At 39.5% G+C, this 20,046-nt stretch overlaps 1 protein-coding gene across 1 annotated transcript in view; it reads right to left on the reverse strand.

The window, feature by feature from the left end:
- MYO5A (myosin VA) overlaps window positions 1–20,046 on the reverse strand; it is a 192,278-nt gene that overhangs the window by 41,462 nt on the left and 130,770 nt on the right. Inside the window, 6 exon segments of the mRNA XM_027570252.2 lie at window positions 782–1,009; window positions 5,020–5,073; window positions 5,329–5,472; window positions 12,404–12,517; window positions 16,970–17,118; window positions 19,370–19,463. Coding sequence (XP_027426053.1) covers window positions 782–1,009; window positions 5,020–5,073; window positions 5,329–5,472; window positions 12,404–12,517; window positions 16,970–17,118; window positions 19,370–19,463 — 783 coding nt within the window.

Raw genomic sequence — 20,046 nt, forward strand, 5'->3', positions numbered from 1 at the left:
TTAGACAGAACTCCCTGAAGTGAACAGAAATCATCTCCATGGAACGTCTACTCGCTGATCTCATTTCTAACCCTTTTAAGTGTTATCTTTCCAGTTAAATGGGCTATTACCAACAAATAATTTTAAAGTCATATTTAATGCTTTCCCACAGCAAGAAAATTTATGGATTTTTATACTCAACAGAATTTTACTTTTTTTTTAAGTTTATTTATCTGATTTATTCATTTAAGTAATCTACACCCAACGTGGGGCTTGAACTCACGAACCCAAGATCAAGAATCACATGCTCTTCTGACTGAGCCAGCCAGGAGCCCTGAATTTTACTTTTGATGAAAACTTATCATGACCAGATTACCACTTAAAGATTAATTTTAAAAGCTCTTTGCTCCCAAAAACTAATGATGTAATATATGGTGATTAACATAACAATAAAAAAATTAAAAAAACAAAACAAAACAAATAAAAGCTCTTTGCTCATGAGTGAGAAATGACACTTAGAAGATCATTTGGGATTTCATTTATTTTTTGCTCACTTTAATTGGCATTTGAGAGTTTTAAAGCAACGTTGAGATTTTTTTAAAAAATGGTAATATCCTTTGGATATTATCCTTTGGATAATATCCTTTTAAAAAATGATAATATCCTTTGGACTATCCATTTTAGTCTAAATGCTAATTAGACTAAAAATGCTCGTGTTTGCTTCATTATAAATTGCAGGGAAAGGATAGAAAGAAAGAGTCCAGTCCCCAGACACCCACTTTAGTCACTTGCTCGTGCTTACCTTGGGTTGGATGGCCTCCTTCTGGCTCACCAGCTGAGACCTCAAGATGAGGACTTCCTCCTTACGGACATCAAGCTCCTCACTCACAGAGGTCAGCTGCTCCATGAGGACACGATAGGCTGGTGCACCTGGAGCCGTCACTTCTGGGGCACTTTTCTCACTAAGGGCCTTGCGTAGCTCATTTAGCTCATTTTTCAGTTTTTTATTTTCTGATTCCAGCTCTTGACGCTGTATGAAGAGACAAAGAATAGTTCACTGCTGTTATCCTCAACTTTACACTGGAATACTCATGTTCCCCTAAGATGGTAGAGTTCTTCTGGAAAAGATCATGAGAGCTACCCTAGTGAACGGCTTTCCAGGCTGTACTAGGAACTCTGTTCCACAAATTAAGAAAGTTGACATCAAGCGGAGTTGAGCAAGGTGAATGGTAGTTTGCTTCATCAACCCAAATTCCAGAGTCACATTTATTCTGGGCCTGCCTGGGTGTGTTCACAGGCCTGGAGAGATTGCTGAGTCCCAAGGGGCGAGTTTAGCCTAATCCTCAGAAGCCCAGGTTTTGTTTGCAGGTAAATATAGGGGCAAGTATGAGGGTTCAGCTGGTCAGGTGATTTCCAATGAACGGTTCAGATGAGCAGAACCCTGAAATCTCGAGTAGCATCCTCTTATTTCCTTTGTAAAACAGAATGGAAAGAACACTGAAATCTTAGGCTTTTAACTTTGAATTAAAAAATTACCATATCATTTAAACTAATAAAATTCCATTTAGTGTTTTGGTGACAACAAACAGTGTATTTTCCAAATTACTCTGACATGTGTATGACAGGCTTGTGAAGTTGCTGGCAGAAGTCTTCGGAGGTGGGAGGAAAGGATGGGCTCCTTGTGCAATCCAGATGGCCAGATTCATCCTTTACCTCTTCCGTACTTTCATATACTACCAGCCATCCTCCTGTCACCAGTTAGCACTGCCCTCTGCATACTCTGCTCAAACAGTGGCAATGGGAGAGTTCTGACACGAAAATACAAATGTCTCGGGAAACTGGCTGGGAAACAGTAAAGCACCATGCTGCCTTGTTTTTAGCACATTACACAGGCCTTATGAGAGTGGAAGTGAGACATTTCTATGTATAAAAGATAAAATATTTTATTGTTTCTTCCAGAGCAGTCACCTTGGGTTTAGAACACCATATCAGACCTCTTAACAGTTTATAACAGAACTATTTATAGTCTTTTTTTTTTCTAGTATAAGAATATATAATCCTTTCTCCCACCAACTAGTAACTGGTTTCGTATTGCTCATTTCTGCAACAGAAAACATGAATGTCTTTACTCGGACACTAAGCTCCGATGCAGTGTTTCCCAAACTTTTAAGTGCATCAGAATCACCTGGAGGGCAGATTGCGTGGCCCAACCCCCAAGAGTTTCTGATTCAGAAGGCCTGGTATGAGGCCTACAAATGTGCATTTCCAATAAGTTACCAGGTGATGTTGATGCTGCTGGCCCAGGGACCACATTTTGAGAAATACTAAGCTAGTACTCAGCAACTTTGTAATTTGGGCTTCTTTTTTCTTCCTTTTTATCTGGGCTTCATTTTTAACGTACTACAAAGAATGTCTTTATTTGTCCATTTTTGTGTGAGGCAGGCAGATGGAAAAGAGCTGGAGTTGACAGTCCTGCTCTCATTCTGTTGGCCTGTGCCATCCCATCCCATCTGCTGCTTGTCTTGTATGACCCATAGCATGAGTTGGTCCTCTAGACAAAGGGTACTAAAGGAAACAGGGAGTCAGGATAATAGAGATGACTCTTTGCTGACACTCTTTTCTTTCACTGCAAACATAAATACTACCCAAGTAGTACTTTCATTGAAGGAGCAATAGATTTATTCATGTTATAATTCAGAAAGGGTAAAAGGGCTCTTTAGAGTATTTTCAAATAGTACTTTTTTTTTTTTGGTAAAAATAAATTTTCAAACATATGGTGATAGGAACCTAGGGTGTTTAGAAAGTTTCCTTCTGTCTGGAGACCTAGATTCGAGATCAGACTCTACCACCTGATAGTAAATCCCTTAACTGTTCTAAACCTCAGTTTAATAATCTTTAAAAAGGAAATAACTTATCTCAGAAGTTGTGACAATGACTAAATAAGATAAGGTGTAGTTAAAACTTTTCAAACTTTATATAAAGTAAATACGAGGTATTATTAGTCAAGTGTTTATCAAATGTCAGTGGAAGAGTTCTAACTATCTTCAAGGGAAGGGGTTGATAAAGGAACTGTGGGTTGGGCAGGGTGGAGAACAGACATTCTCTATACCAATGCCACACAGCCTCAAAAGGAAGCAATAGGGGCGCCTGGGTGGCTCAGTTGGTTAAGCGACTGCCTTCAGCTCAGGTCATGATGCTAGGGTCGTGGGATCGAGCCCCACATCGGGCTCCCTGCTCTGCGGGGGAGCCTGCTTCTCCTTCTCCCTCTGCCACTCCCCCTGCTTGTACACTCTCTCTCCATCAAATAAATAAAATCCTTATAAATAAATAAATAAAAGGAAGCAGTTATCAGCAGTTCTGGACCATGGGAAATGGCAAATCCACAGAGGACAGGGTCCTATTAATGTAAATTATGTTCCACATCACGCTATTAGGAAATAATTTATCAGAACTAGACTTGAAGTATTAGTACTGAAAAAAAAATAATACAGAAATCCTCATGACAGTTTAGGGAGACCCTAGGAATTCTCAAATACACATAAAGGCTTTATAAAATAATGAGTTTCCTTATGCTATGTTGTGGCTTTTCTAACTCAGCTTTGGTTATAATCATAAACCTCACTATAGTTTTCTAGCTATTCTAGACTACAGTTTGCAAAAGGAGAAAACAGTAAAAAATAAACATAAGCAGAAAATGTCTGAGAAAGATAAATTTAAGACTAATAATTTAATAACCCAGAAAACTTTTAAAGCTGCGGGTGTCTTGATAGCTGACAGCCTGATAGCTCAAACTTCACAGGGCTCAAATGGTTCTGATTCCGGAAAGCAAAGAAAGGAGCCTAGTGAAGAACAACCTACCCTGATTTTATTTTTATTTATATTTTTATTTTTTAAGGTAAACTCTATGCCCACTGTGGGGCTTGAACTTAAGACCCTAAGATCAAGAGTCACATGCTTTACCAACTGAGCCAGCCAGGCGCCCACAACCTACTCTGTATCAAGGAATGGGCTCTTGTTTGTTTTATACCTCAGCTCTTGGGTTACCCAAGACGCTTTGTATTTCAGGAACTCCTGTTCCTTCCTAATCAGAGCCCTTCCCATGTTCGACTGCTCTGGGACCACAGTACCTGCTAGATAGACATTGCCTTCAACCATTAAGGAGACAATTCTCCACCTTCATCTTCCCCTTCCCAACAGTTTCTAAAAAATAAGTTAGAACACATTTCTATTCTAATACCTAGCAAACTAATACCTAGCTATCCTTCTCTATAAGTCCATAGTTTCAGTGGGGTTTGGTAGTTAGAGCACAGACTTTAGAGCCAAAGATACGTATATTCAAATCCTATTCCTGTCATTTTCTAATGGGGTGATCTTAGGAAGTTACTTATATCTCTTAACCTCAATTTCCTTATCTGTAAAATAAGCAGAACCCTGTAAAATGGGAACTAAAATACTTACTTGCAGGATTATTGTAATAATTACAGCTAATATGTAAAGTACAGGCATTTAAAAATGATGAGGATAATGACAGCAGCCAACTATAGGTGGGTACTTACTACGCGCTTGGCACTATCCAACTTTGCTGGGTACTTACTACGTGCTGGGCACTATTCTAAGCAGTTTACATGGATCACTTTATATAATCCTCATGACAGTCCAATAAGATAAATAGTATCATCATCCCCATTTTATAGATGAGAAAACTGGGGCAAAGAAAAGATACATAACTTGCACACAGCCATATGGTGGCAGATCTAGCATTTGAACCCAGGCAGTCTGGTGCTAGAATCAATGTCCTTTACTACTTTCTATCGCCTCAAATGGCAGCTATTACTCCTGTTTCTGCTTAGACTGAACTCTAGCTTATATGAAATAGAATCTATAAAAAGAAACAACATGAAGCTAGAAGTAATGCCTGAATAAGGGTGAAGCTAGAACCTTGGGTGCTCTTAAGGATGTTCTCTGAGAAAAAGAGAAACTCAGAGCAGGTTGCTTGCCAAAACAAGATATTCAAAGCCTTGGGCAGAAACTTCCCATTACCTTGAGTGACTCATATTCCAGTTCTGCACCTCTAATTTGTGGTTTTTCTTCTTCCTAGGGAAAATGTAAAGTTAAAAACTTTATAAATAAATAGTTATACTTTAATTTTCACATTTTTACTCAGAATATTTCCTTGCTCTGCAGAAAATAGCAGGGAGAGTTTAGCCCTCACTACGTGAACCAAATGCTGCTCGGATAAAGTACTTCTGGGCTGAGTTTCCATTAAAGAAGAGACTGCAGAATTGCACATAAGTCCCGGGCTCAGTGCTCAGTTTGCGCATGGCCCTGGGGTGCGGTAGCACTGCGTACCTTTGCCTTGCTGCGGAGCATCTGCTCCTCCTTGCGGTCCAGCTCATCCTGCATCACCTGCTTCTCCTGCTCCAGCTCTGTGACCCGCTTCTGGAGCTTGAGGAACAATGACATGTCCAGAGGCACCTTCTTCTCACTTGGCTCCTAAACCCCAGAAATCATAAGACGGTCAAGATGATCCAGAAGATGTAAAACCAATGCAGAAATAATGAGCAGTCCAATAGAGAAACAGGCAAGCTTATAGAAGAAATATAAATGGACAAAGAATGGCATGCCCACCCCAGCTAATGAGTAGAGATGTGCAAATTAAACAACAGTGAGGCACTACTTTTTCCGTTAGACTGGCAAAGACTGGAAAGATCAATAATGCCATGTATTAGTAACAGCATCTTATATAATACTGGTGGAAGTATAAGTAGGCCTTTTAAAAGGGCAAGTTAGCTGTATTTATTAAAATTTAAATGTGTATACCCTTTAACCTAACAATATACATTTAAGAATTATCCTACAAAACTTCTTACACAAGTACACAAGAATATATGGAAAAAGATGTTCATAGTAGCATTTTTTGTAACTGGAAAAAACTGGAAAAAAACCCAAATGTTAGTCAATAGAAGAGTTGCTTATAGTATAATCAAACTAAAATATTTCATAGCTGCTAAAAAAATGAAATAGATATACGAGTGGATAAGTATGTCCTAGATAAAAGTATTAAGTGAAATACACAAGTTGCAAGGCAGTATTTATGTTACGATCTTATTTTTGTTAAAAAATTAAATGCACATGACTTTTATTTTTAATTTTTTAAAGATTTACTTATTTATTTATTAATTTATCTATTTATCTATTTTGTTTTTTTAAAGATTTATTTATTTTACAGAAAGAACACAAGTAGGAGGGGCAGAGAGAGAGAATCTCAAGCCAGATGCGAGGCTCAATCTCACGACCCTGAAATCATGACCTGAGCTAAAACCAAGAGTCCGAGTGTTACAGGATTTTTTCTCCATCAGCACCCACGGTTCTTGGTCATGGCACTTCGAAAAATGAAGAGGTAGACCAGAGTGGTGGGTAGCAAAGTAAGGTTTATTGAGCGATAGCAAAGTGACGGTACATAGCTCCCAAGGAGGAAGGGGACCCAAAAGGGTTGCCCTAAAAGATTTTATTTATTTGACAGAGAGTACACAAGCAGGGGGAGCGGCAGGCAGAGGGAGAGGGAGAAGCAGGCTCCCCACTGAGCAGGGAGCCCGACATGGGGCTCAGTCCCAGGATCCTGGGATCATGACCTGAGCTGCAGGCAGATGCTTAACCGACTGAGCCACCCAGGCACCTGGTCAAAGTATAATTCTTACCTGCTTAGTGTGTCTTATATAGACTTTTTTTCAGATATCAAAACAAAATAAGTTTTTTTTTTTTTTTAAGAGAGAGGGAAGAGGAGGGGCAGAGGGAGAGAGGGAATCTCAAGCAGGCTCCATACCCAGCATGGAGCCCGATGTGGGGCTTGATCTCACAACCCTCATGTCATGACCTGAGCTGACAACAAGAGTTGGACACTTAAACCGACTGAACCACCCAGATGCCCCCAAAATAAACTTTTATAGAAAGTTTAGGAACTAAATACAAAGAAGAAAAATAAAGCCATAATCACATCTTCAGAGAAAACCTAGAATTTTTGTCCAGTCTCTTTTCTATAGATTTAAGTAACTGGAATATTTTCATTATAATTTTGTATTGTCTTTTAAATTTAGCATTTTATTACAAATGTTTTCCAAATTCATGATATGATATTTGAAACCATAATTCTTAATAGTTATACTGACATGTGTACCATCATTTGCTTAGCTATTACCTTACTGATGGGCATTGAAGTTGTTTCTAATTTTTTGCTATTGAAATATACTAAAATAGGGGCGCCTGGGTGGCTCAGTCATTAAGTGTCTGCCTTTGGCTCAGGTCATGGTCCCAGTGTCCTAGGATTAAGCACCGCATCGGGCTCCCTGCTCAACAGGAAGCCTGCTTCTCCCTCTCTCACGCCCCCTGCTTGTGTTCCCTCTCTCACTGTGTCTCTCTCTGTCAAATAAATATATAAAATCTTTTTAAAAAAAAGAAATATATTAAAATAAACATCCTAGTACATATATATCTAAATATTAATGTTTTTAAGTCTGCTAAATTAGTTTATACTTCCACCAAGCAACCACCACCATGCCTGCAACAACAATGACTGTTATCATTTTTTTAAATGGCTCATTGATAGACCAAAAGTGTATTTAATTGTAGTTTTAATTTACATATCTTTGCCTTTTGTTGAGGTTGAATTCTTTTTATATTTATTATCTATCTTTAGTCTTTTATGAATTCTTAGTAGTATTGAATTCAATATTACTCCAGTTCTAAGAAAAATCTAAGAAGAATCAATTTAAACTAAGAAGTGGGGCATTTATCTGTAGGCTATCAGGGTCATCTACCCACAAACTAGTTAGACCTGGACTTTTTCTTACTGTCCAGTCTTGTAATGTTCACCAGTAAGAAAAAGTTTAGGTATATGATCTTTGCCATAAAGTCTGTCCTGACTGAGAACAGACATGACATCCTGCCTGAATGTGAAATTACTATAGATTTTCATTCATATAAAAAATCATTTCTACACATCCCACAAATACTTGTATTTTAGCTTATTTACAATGTAAACATTCCATTCATGTGTTTTTAATGTTTGTCCATCTATTAATGATGTATGTGTCCCTGAAAATTTTCATTACTTAATCTTTTTTTACACTGTAATAGAAGACTTCACTTCCCAACTTCTTTTATTGTACTTAAAATGTCATCATTTGGGAATCATCCCTCTTAATCTTGAAAGGCATTTTTGTTTAAAAGGAATCTTCTCATTAAAATGGGATGGGGTGGGGTGCCTGGATGGCTCAGTCATTTAAACCGTCAAAGTCTTGATTTCGGCTTAGATCATGACCTCAGGGTCATGAGATCCAGCCAGAGTGTCACGCTCCATGCTGGGTGTGGAGCCTGCTTATGATTCTCTCTCTCTCTCTCCCTCTGCCCCCCACCCTGCCCAGGCTGGTGCCTGCTCATTCTCTCTCTAGAAAAAAAATTTTTTTTTAATTTAAAAGTGGGATGGGCTAACTCTTTAGATATTAGCAAATACTGCATAAAGAATGAGTTGATTGCTAGATAAAAGCAAAATTCTATAAATAGGAATATTAAAATAGGAGATGGAAGAATACAAAAAAATAACATCTGACAACCACAAAACTGCCTGAGGCATAAGGACTGGTAATTATTTAAGAGTGCTCCGATGGTGTCCATTCTCATCCCTAATGACATATCTAGTCACAGAGATACCATTTGTCTTCTCCATGCCACACAAGCAAGAAGGGAGATTGGGGGATGCCTGGGTGGCTCAGTTGGTTAAGTGGCTGCCTTCAGCTCAGGTCATGATCCCAGGGTCCTGGGATCAAGTCCTACATTGGGCTCCTTGCTCAGCGGGGAGCCTGCTTCTCCCTCTGCCTGCCTCTCCCCCTGCTGTGCTCTCTCTCTGCCTCTTTCTGAAAAATAAATAAATAAAAAATCATAAAAAAAAAAAAAAGAAGAAGAAGGAAGATTGGGCCATCTGGCTCAGAGAAGTTTCTGGGATTTTGCTTTGCTTTCCTTCCTTAGAAAGGACTTTATCATTCAGGGCTTTTCTAAGAGAGTGAAGCTTTGAAACTGACCTAAAAAATCATGGTCTCTCATCTGAGGAGAATCCAGAAGACAAGAGAATTTACTCACAAAATTACCAGCATACGTCTGCAATCATTCTGGAATTACTGCTAAGAACAGCTGAGAAGGTTATGGTGACCCTTTCCCTGGGTTTGACAGGTGTGAGGAAGCTCCAGGGCAGAAGCAGAGCTGGGATAATGAGTCGATGGCTACTAAGAAAGGTGCATGACAGAGTAGGGAGAAGCAAAGGTTCCAAAAGAAGGCAGCCCCAGACCATGGAGATGCTGTGGGTATGGGAAGGCTGCACGGCAGGTGAGTTCTCCAGAGGGAAACAGCCATGCAGGTGCCAGCCTGACTTGTGACCCACAAATTACAGGTTTGGCAAAGCTAGAAAGACGTCAATTCTTTTTTACATCCAATTTTGCTATCATTACATGACTGAGGTTGGAAACAGTCTGAAAAACTCCTATTTTAAATTAAAAAAAAAAAAATCAACTCATAACCAAGAAGGAGCCCATTATTTTCCTGGCACCAGATTCTGAAAGAGCTACTTGGGAATACTGCACATAGTAGTAAGTGCTCCTTTACTTTGTTAGGGGCAATTTGTAAACCTGGCCATTACAGAAGTAGTTGCAAGGAGAAACACAAACCTGGAAGTCAAAAGTAATCAGAAGTGCAAATTCACAGCCCATAGTCTTAGTCTGATACTTCTCTCCCACCCAACTTCCCTTCTGATAATCAATTTTTCTATTACCAGTTTTACAGATTTCTATCTTTCTGATCCTGACCACACCCAATCAAAATTGTAGGATAGTCACTGGAAACCTGTTTATTAGAACAAAAACATGGATTTATTGAACACTTACTATGTATCAAACACTGCTGCAAATGCTTTATAAGAATTATCTCAATCTTCAAAACATCACTCTAAAGTAAGATAATAATCATAGCATATCACTTCACAGATGAGGAAACTGAAGCAGAGAGAGACTGAGGCTCAGGTTATGGACTCAGTTCCAAGGAGGAGTTATTGTAGTCTGTCTAATGGTCAAGACAGCCCTTCTAACCAGAGCCAGGCACATTTCAGATGCATGCACTTAGTCACAAGGAACAAGATGACCAGTTCAGTGAAAAGCCTTTCCCATTATTGAGAGATTTCCAGGTGCATGACCTACTGCTGATGGTCAGTGCATGTGAAGGACAATACACAATACTCCAGATCTGTCTGTGACTTCTGGAGCACAGTTCATACTTCATTATTCAAAAGAGATGAGCAATATACAAAATCCCACTCTAAACTAACTCTTTTTTTTTTTTTTTTAAAGTAAGTTCCACACCCAGCATGGAGCCCAACTCGGGGCTTGAACTCACTACCCTGAGATCAAGATCTGAGCAGAGATCAAGAGTCAGATGCTTGACCAACTAAGCCACCCAGATGCCCCTAAACTAACTCAAGTTGAGAAAAGTTTCAGCAGAAATATGGGTGAGAATTAGAAACAAAAAGGTTAACTCTCCCTTCAAATCTGTAAGAATTTGGACAAAACTTGAGAAGAGTAGAGACAAATACCGTTACTAGTAAAAAGTAGGTAAAGCACAGAAGAGTTTTTGAAGTTAAAAATGTAACGTCCTCAATCAAAACTATCAATAAGAAGCCTCTTTGTCCGAGTTTAATACAAAATAATTTGCAACAAACACACCCTTTCTGTCATGGCTTTCCCCTTCCTTGCAGGAGCTGCTCAAGTTTTATTACACTGAAGCCAACAGTATATAAACATACTTACTTCCCTCAGACTGCTGCAAGTGAGTACTCCCATGAAGACCAACTGCATGCAATCCTAAAACTTTCATATCCACTAGAGGCTCAGAGGGTGTAATTTTGAAATCTTCAAAGTCTAACTTTGTGATAGTCTCCAAAGATGGTTACCAGTGATTGTTCCCAACACAAATGTCTTTTCTCCCATCAAGAGATGAAGTCCACTCCCCTTCCCCTGAGTCTGGGCTGGCCTTGTAATTTGCTATGACATAGAATGTGGCAGAACTGACAAGGTGCTGGTTCTGGGCATGGCCCCACAAGCACTGGCATCTTTTGCTCTTACACTCTCAGAACCCATTCACCATCCTGCTGAACAGAGAAGTCGCTCGGAGAGGCCCTAGGTCCTCTTCCTTGGGCTGGGATGCAGGGAAGTGCTCCAACCAACCCCATGTGCAGCAGAAAAACTGCCCAGTCAAAATTCAAAGAGTAGTGAACATGAGTAAATTGCTGTGGTTTGAAACCACTGAAATTTGGGATGGTTTGTCACACAGCAGCCAAAAACCTGGAACAACCTCTATCCTGCTATTCAGTGGCCATACTGCTCCATCAGTGGTCTGCAGGCTAACATTAGCTACAGAGAGAAACAGACTGGAGAACTGCAGTATAAAATGCCCGGATGGGAGGAACTAGAGTATGGGGCTCCAAACAGACCAGCGTCAGTTAGAATACTGGTTCAGCCACTTGCACGCTGTGACCTTGGATAAGTTAACTTAGGGTTCTTGTATGTATGATTCCAACTATATGACATTTTTCCTTAAAATAAACAATGAGATGGCAGAAACTTTTCATCCTGAGTAAAACTAAGACAAGAAAGGAAAGAATCATTCAATTTTCTTTGGCTGTTCTACCAGAAGCAGTCTATTTCTGACTTGGCCATTTTCTCAGAATACGATATAAAAATAGAAGAGTTGTGCCTGAATTACACATTAGCGAAACTGGTATCATATTTGAAAAGAAGATCTGAGAATTGGTTTGGGAACAATCTAACTTAAAGTCACTGTACTCTTGGAGTTATGGTAATGTGCCATTTTCGTTTCATACCACATAATACAAACACTAAGGCAGATTTATAAGCTACTTTTCTTGCATTTTTGTGGCCAAAAATCACATTGGTAAAAACTGTCATCAGAGGCAGCAGTTTTGCTAACTCTTGGGTACTGGTTATTTATACTATTCAAGGACAAAAGGCTTACTATTAAAAACAATTTACCTCAGTCTGAAATAAATTCATGACAAGCTATGTTTTTTTGTAATAGGGTATGTTAAGATGAAAAAGGGAATTACAAAAAGGAAAATCTGGTCATCAAAATTACATTAAAAATTAAAATGTCTATTAAAAAATATCTATAAGTATGCATGTAGATATAAGAAAATACATGTAATAATTAATAAGCTAATTAAGCACCCATTGGTCATTTATGAAATATGAAGAGTTTGAAACAACTGCTACATTTATGGGCAAATGACATCTGCTCCGCAATGGAAATGTTCTCTGTTAATAATAGCATGGTCACATCCTACTTGTAGTGATAGGTATCTAAAATGTACCTCTGTCCTCAATGGCATATCTTCAGTTTCTGCAATTTCAGAGCTAAAGGTGTATTCAGACTCATTGCTGCTGTGGGTGGAGTCTGTTCTCTTGTGTCCAGGCTTAGGCACATTCTACAAGGCAGATAAACCAAATATAATTAACACAATATAATTAAACCAGTTATAGTTAAGACAGCATCCACCATAACTTGGTTCTAACCCCCACTCACTAACTTGCTGTTTTCATGTCCAAATAGTCTGTTCCATGTTGTCCTTAACAAACCCTTATGAAAGGGTCACTTTCTGAGCTCCTCAAAGAAAAAGATGCACCATAGGGCATGACAAGAAAAGTCACAAAACCAAATGCTCAAACAAAAATCATCTGTGATTATTAGAAGAATCCCCTTTGGGTTTTTTCTTTTCTTTAAGATTTTATTTATTTATTTATTTATTTGAGAGAGAGAAAGACAGAGACAGAGGCAGAGGCAGAGAGCATGAGCAGGGGGAGGGGCAGAAGGAGAGGGAGAAGCAGACTCCCGGCCGAGCAGGGAGCCTGATGCGGGGCTCAATCCCAGGACCTTGAGATCAAGACATGAGCCCAAGTCAGATACTTAACCAACTGAGTCACCTGGGCACCCCCTGACCCCAACTTTGGGTTTTTGAAGTTGTGAGTGGCCAGTCACAATGGGTAAAGTGTAAGTATAATGCCTCAGCAACCAAACATTGACTTCAGCGTTGCAATGAAATAAAACTTAGTAAAAAGTTCATGAGATATGTTTAATGATAGCAAAATCATTTTACTGCACTGTATTTGAGCATAAATGGAAAAAAAGAGAGGGGTTCTACATCGGTGACTATAATTTCTGTCACTCTTGTGCATGAAGTTGAATCCCTGGAGTCAGCAGTGGGAAGGATGAGCTATCTGACGTCCTGGGGTTATTAATTCAGGGAATCCAGGTGACATTTCTATGACATGTGGTATTATGAAACTAACGTTCAGAAAGCTTATGGAAAACAGAGAAGTTAAACAACTGCAGTCTGTTCCTCTCTGCAGGAGAGTGACTTGAAGAAGGAAGGAATAAAAAGGCTGGATTTTGTGCCCCTCATTCCTAGGGTAGCCCCCTGCAGAAGAGGTGGAAAGGGTCAGTGGCCTGCATCTCACAGGGTTACTGGCTCTCAGAGCTTCAGAAAGACCTCTGGAAGCTTTTCTGGTCTGTTCAATTTCCTTTACTCCTCCTCCCAGCTGTAAGAAGAGCCAGAAGTCACAAAGAGCTTCTCTGCCTCTTTCCCTCCCATATCCAGCTTACATACAGCAGACCCATCCATATGACCAAAGGAAAGCCAGCATCCAGGGGCAGATGAAAGTCTCCCAGGCTACCCCAACCTGTACTCCAGTGCATAAGGAAGACCCAAGAACACCAGAACTTCTGAAACTATCTAGCAGCTAGGGTACACACTAAAGGAGAGAATCACCCCACATAAAGCAAAGGCACTCAGATTTACTGTTTACGTACACAGGTAACCTCACGTGAAGTTCCTGGCCCCAACCAACAGTTATATGGGAAGGTGTTTATTAATAAATTGGTCCTATCATTAAGAGAAACAAGTAGGTCCACAGAAATACCTGGACAAAGGTTTTTTAATAAGCTTATTAAAGATGAGTGAGACCTCTATTTTCCCTCATGTATGTGTTACTAAACAACAAATACCTTAAGGTATGAATAGAAGCAACACTGTATATTTGCTATTTAATGTAACTTTTGGATACAAGGTAGTGGTTAAACGCTCTGGGTCTGAATTAAGAGAGAGCCGGGTAGGAATTCCAGGTCTGCCACTTACTTGTCCCTTGCCCAACTTCTCCAGGCCTCACTTGGATCATTGGGAAAAGGTGAATAATAATATTATCTACCTAATAGGGATTATGTGAAGATTAAGTAAAATCGTGCAAGTAAAGAGTTAGCATAGTGCTTGGCATATAATAAGAATTCAATTAATGTGAGCGGATGCTGCCATCATTGTCAGGACCCTGCAGTAATGTAACAACTCTCCTGTGCATGGCCTTCTGTTCCCCAAGGTTTTAGCTCATATGCTATTCAAACACAAGGACGAACACCCTACGGATCAAATGCCCCTTCAAGATCTGTACCCCGTACCTCCTCTCCCAATCTGTCATGTCTCCAATAATCCCTTCTGTGCTTGAATCTGTTTTATTCCCTTTGTCCAGGTTAATGACCCCATTGTTGACATGCTGGACTCCCTCCTTACTTGGGATGAATCTTTAAACACTTCACAAGCCTGAATTCCATTGCCTCATTATCCTTTCACTGTCTGCTTGAATTTCCTTGGCCCTGGATTTAGTGTTTTCTTCCTTGCCTCTGCTCTACAACTGAATGTTCCTGAAGGAAAATCCTACAACCCTTCTTGGTACCAGGGCCAACAAATCTAGACCCTGGTAATCAGCAGCATGAACTTTGGCCTATGAATTACACAGATTACCAGAAGTCCTGAGGCAGTCTATCAATTCCCCTCCCTAACTAAAGTTCCCTGCCATCCATCTGAGGAGTCTATTTACCACAAGATGCTTCCTAAGCACTGTGGCAGTGAGGGCTCCACCTGTAGAACAGTGTCAATGAAATATTAGCCAAGTACCCATCTGCAGGTGTGAAGTTTGTACCTAAACACTAAAATAAGACATTGCTATTATTTAATTAATCCCATATTATTAAGTCCATTTTTTTTATTCACTGCAATTTTTGGAAAACATCTTCTGCAAAGACTGCAATCTTGACTGCATCTGGAGCTATGAAAGGAGACCTAAGAAGAGCTGAGAAGGAAGCAAGCAGACTCTGATCTTCCTTCCTCTGCTGTTTTCCTTTTCCCTCTGACCATTTTGTTAACTAAGAGGAATGACATGAGTCACAGGCATACAGGGGAGAGGATTATAGGCTGAGAAATCAGAAATCAAGCAGCTGAACTGCCCCCGGAACTTGATTACATTTTTTTCCACCACACTGCTGGGAACAGAATGGCTAGCAGGCAGAGACTTGCCCAGTGGGAAGGAACAGCCCTGCTAAGTTGCTGGAGGACAGCCATTACTGCTGGAGGGTCTTTTCTGGACATGGCTACCTCTCTAAAGAGGAGACCCATTAACCTCACAGATATTTCTGGGAATGTGCTCAGAAAGTGATGTATACATGGCATGTGCTTCTCTCATTCTATTTTCTGAGGCTCACAAGGCACGCAGTATTTTTTTTTTTTAACAAGGCATGCAGTATTAAAGAATCCAAGAAATTCTGTAGGAAAAACAATCTGTTTATCTCTGTTTCACCTAGTGACTCCCACACTTATATGACCCCAGTCATTTCTTTTCCCAGTGCCACTTCTTAATATCCCAAGTAACTAGTGGCTTTCGAAACACCTCATGGGACATGAAGCTTAGCTCTAACCATAACCAAAGCATAGATTCACCACAAATGTTGGCCCGGTTATCTAGTAAACGGAATTAAAATACACCCAAGAATGGAACTCTGGGGAACATGATATTCAAAGACAGAGAAAAAGGACTCTAGAGAAAGCTAAGAATGGGAGAATGTGAAGGGGGGAGGATTTCAACAAGGCCAAGTGCCTCAGGGAGATCGAGGAAGACAAGACCTAATGAGGGTCCTTCTGGGTTGTCAGTAGGTGTGATGGTGACCTACTCCTACTTCTAATTTCACTTTGTCACATATAAATCAGGACAGAGTAGCAAGGTTTGAAGTAACAGTCCAACCGTGGCATTTAAATTACCTTTTTAACCTTTTTGAGACTAGGTTTTCTCTCTTCCAGGTGACAAACTGATTTCTTTTGTGTTACATAATTTCCTTTATTTTGACTTTTTAAATGTCACATTTAAAAAAATGTCGTCAAAGGATCCAGATAGAAGCAAAATTCGAAGCAAATATTCTGTGCCACAGATATCAGATGATCTTGTTTTTGTAAGAGATATTGCAGAGCATTTCCAGCCATCTGTACCACCAGGTTACCTTCAAGGCTGATACTTACAGGGAACAAGAGAGCTAGGGAACTCTTTGTTTCCTGACAGTAGGTAGAATAAGGAGAACAGAAAGGCTGTGTAGAACTATTAAAAGTACAAGAGGTATGTTGGTAGATGCAGAAGAGTTCTTGAAATAGACAAGATAATTTGTTACAAACAGAGACTGAATTTTCTTTTTGTAGGAATATATCTTTGAAATCATAACAAAAAACAGTAAAGGAAATACTCAATTTTATAAATATTTGCTTTATATGCAAATTGTACATGAAGTCATTCAATACATATGACAAAGTCTACAGCCCGGTCTTTAAAGTGTTTGACTTTACAAAGTATTCATGAATAAAGTTATATGATTTGTGGGATCTGCTTTACAACAACTCAAACCATTGGATGGGGTGGGAAGGAGGGATAGAGTAGGGGTAGAAATGTGTTGACCGTTTTGGAACTGGGTAATGAGTACATGAAGTACATGGCGAATCATTCCACTATTCTACCTGCTTTTTTATGTGCTTAAATGTTTCCATTTTTAAAAAAGCAAGTGTTTGACTCACCACCATCAGAGTCATCTCTTCCTTGAGGTCATCATAGCGTTCTTCTAAGCGACTGAACTCATTCAGAAGGTTCTGATATCTCAGCCTTTCATCATTAAGATCGAGTTCCAGTTGTTTTGTTTCTTCTACTAACTTCTTCTCCATAGTCTCTGAAAGAAAGAGGGGAAAGCATAACAAAGATGGCTCTACAGAACTCAAGAGGACAAACATGTACACTGACTTCCAGCTTCTCTGCAAAGGGTTTTACTTTTAGCACCATGAACTATGAAGAGCACCTTGGTGAATGCAGGGAAAGCAAATATCATGACAAAAAAAGTAGTTTGTTAACAACAACAATCATCTACTGAGTTCTCCCATGTACTAGGGACACAGTGCCACTAGTCCATTCACCGGTTATAGCACATCCTTGATAAACTCCCACTAGTCATTGTTTAATAACGGAAAGTATTTTCTATTCCAATATTTTGTTTCAGACTATCATAAAATTCTTTTCTATAAATTAGACACTTCTCCAATCTCTGAGGGAGTGGTGACTTCTCAATGAACCCAGCTGTCCTATATCCTAGGTGAAACTCTTCGCTCACCTCAGTCCCCAGGCTGGGATTTTACACTATTGAACAATGCTGAACCACCACGGTCCTATTACTCCATTTCTAACCAGATAAGACCCTGATGCCCGGTCATCTGTGTTGTTACTTCTCTTGTGTGCTGCTGGGGGTACCCTGACCTTTCCATTTCCCACCCCACTCTGCTGTCTCTGTTGTCGGCGGCTTGCATTTGCCTGGGACATCATCTGGAGATGGGAGATGAGCCCCAGACTGCAGATAAAGCAAAGTAAACAGTCTCACATCTCAGCTGTATATTTTACCTAAATGAGTCCACCAGTCACATTTATCAATATTAAGCTTCCTGATATTTATATGGCCCATTTTATTCTCATGTTTCGTGGCTAAATCCAGCTGCGCTGCCTGCTTCGATTGCTTCACCATTTCTTTCCCTGGCAGCTCCATAGGGCGAGGGCTGCAAGTGTGTTGTCACAACTGCTTCCCTGATGCCCACCACAGTGTTTCCCTCATGTTGGGCTTCAATGTGTGAATGAATGAATGAAAGAATTTCTTCTCCCTATAACATTCTGTAAATTGTCTTTGATTCTCACCCATTTGCAGAAGCTGCATAAGGCTACCAAGAAATTTTCCCTAGGCAAATCCAATGTTAGTTCTTTGTTCTTCTCATCCAATTTCAAGTATTCTCATCATTCTGGATCTTTCCATCACATTCTGCATCCTAGCAGCCTTCTTTCCATGTCTTCAGTGACTGTTTTTACTATCCTCTAACAATTTTTTTTCTAGTTTCTTTTCTTCACCTTATCCTTTACTTGTGGTCATCCTATAAGGCTTAATTCCAGATTTCTTCCCTTGCCTTTACATTATGCCCTTCAGTTGGGAGGAAGGAGGTAGTGGGGGGCGGGGGGAGTACAAAGGGTTCTCTTATCATCTCAACAAAGCTTTAGTGGGTACCTTAAGGCCTATTTCTTCCTGTCTCTAATCTTTAATCTCAATTTGTTTTCAGGACTCTCTTTTTGGAGGCCCTAGCTGACATCTAAAATTTAATGCTCTAACAACTGATTTCATTAATTTTACTCATAAATAGGTACTTTTCTCCCTCAATTTCCTCATCAGTAATAATACACCATTATTGTTGTAGTACCTCATCTCAAAACTTTATATTGAAATACCACATCAAAAAGGATAACATTCTGGTGGTTCTTTTCATATACTATATCCTCACTCCAATCCATCTCTTTCTCTGTCTCCACCACCAATTACTATAGCTTTAATCTGTATCTTCTTAGCCCACATTTATATATATGTAGACTCCTTGTAAATTATCATCATTCTTATCTATCTTACAAATATCTAATAGAATAAACGTTCACATCTACTTAGTTCTCTATTCAAAAAATTAGAGTTGCCTTTTTTTTTATGTGGAAAAGAGTAATTGATCTTGGGAGGATAATATCCATTGGTTTAGCAAAAAATAAATAAATACATGTAGATACATATATATATATATATTAGCTCATGATTTCTTCCTAATTCAATGGAATCCTATAAGTCATAACTAATAAATCATACATGCAGAACAAAATTAATTTTTAAAATATTACACAGGATATTGACTATACATGAATTCACATTTGTACATAGAAAGACCAGATTTAGAAGTTCACCAACTAAATCAACCAAAATATTTACGGTGCTTGCCTCTTGGAACTTCATAAATTTACTGATGACAATCTCAACTGTTTAAAACATTTCCATTTTAAGCAAAGTTGTAACATATAAAACTTTGATCTAAGGCTGGCTGGAGTACGGTAGGTTATACCCACATGAGCCTTACCTGTCATCTCCTTAGCCTGCTCCACGATGAGATGATTGAGGGCCTCTTTTTCCTGCTTCAGCAAAGTATTTTCTTCCTTCAGATTTGATACCAGCTATAAAATAAAACAGTCAACTCAGATGGCTGCAGTAGGCAGAGGACGCCCAGTACTGAATATAAAGACCACACCACAGGCCCTCCTACCTCCACGTCTCTGCACCTCATTTCTTTGCGTAGGTCCATGTAGTCATTTTTTTGAACTTGGCTCAAGCATTAGCCCCTCCAGAGAGCCTTCCTGGAAACCCGCCCCAATTAGGTGTCTCTCCTACAGGACCCTGTATGTACCTCGTTATAGCCCTTATAAATGATTTACTTTTACTTCCCTAAATAGACTAGCAATTCCTGGACAACGGACATAATTGCTGTTGTTTTACTTTGTACCTTGAGCATTTAGCAACTGCCTGGCACCTAATAAGCATTTGCTCTTGAAAGAATGAAAATGCCTTCTCACCTCAACAACCTAACACAAAGCTTATGTGTACTCATGATTCAGGTATTAAGAGAGATGAAGGAGGTTAAGAAAGATATGAAGGGCATTTTGGTTCTGGACTTCACTGGATTCCTTCTGAAGCTCCCTGCTGTCTGTCTCAAGAAAAAGAATTTCCCTTTTTGCAAACTAGCTGCAAAACTAGTCCTTT

Source organism: Zalophus californianus, chromosome 6, assembly GCF_009762305.2.
Source record: "Zalophus californianus isolate mZalCal1 chromosome 6, mZalCal1.pri.v2, whole genome shotgun sequence".
NCBI lineage: Eukaryota > Metazoa > Chordata > Mammalia > Carnivora > Otariidae > Zalophus > Zalophus californianus.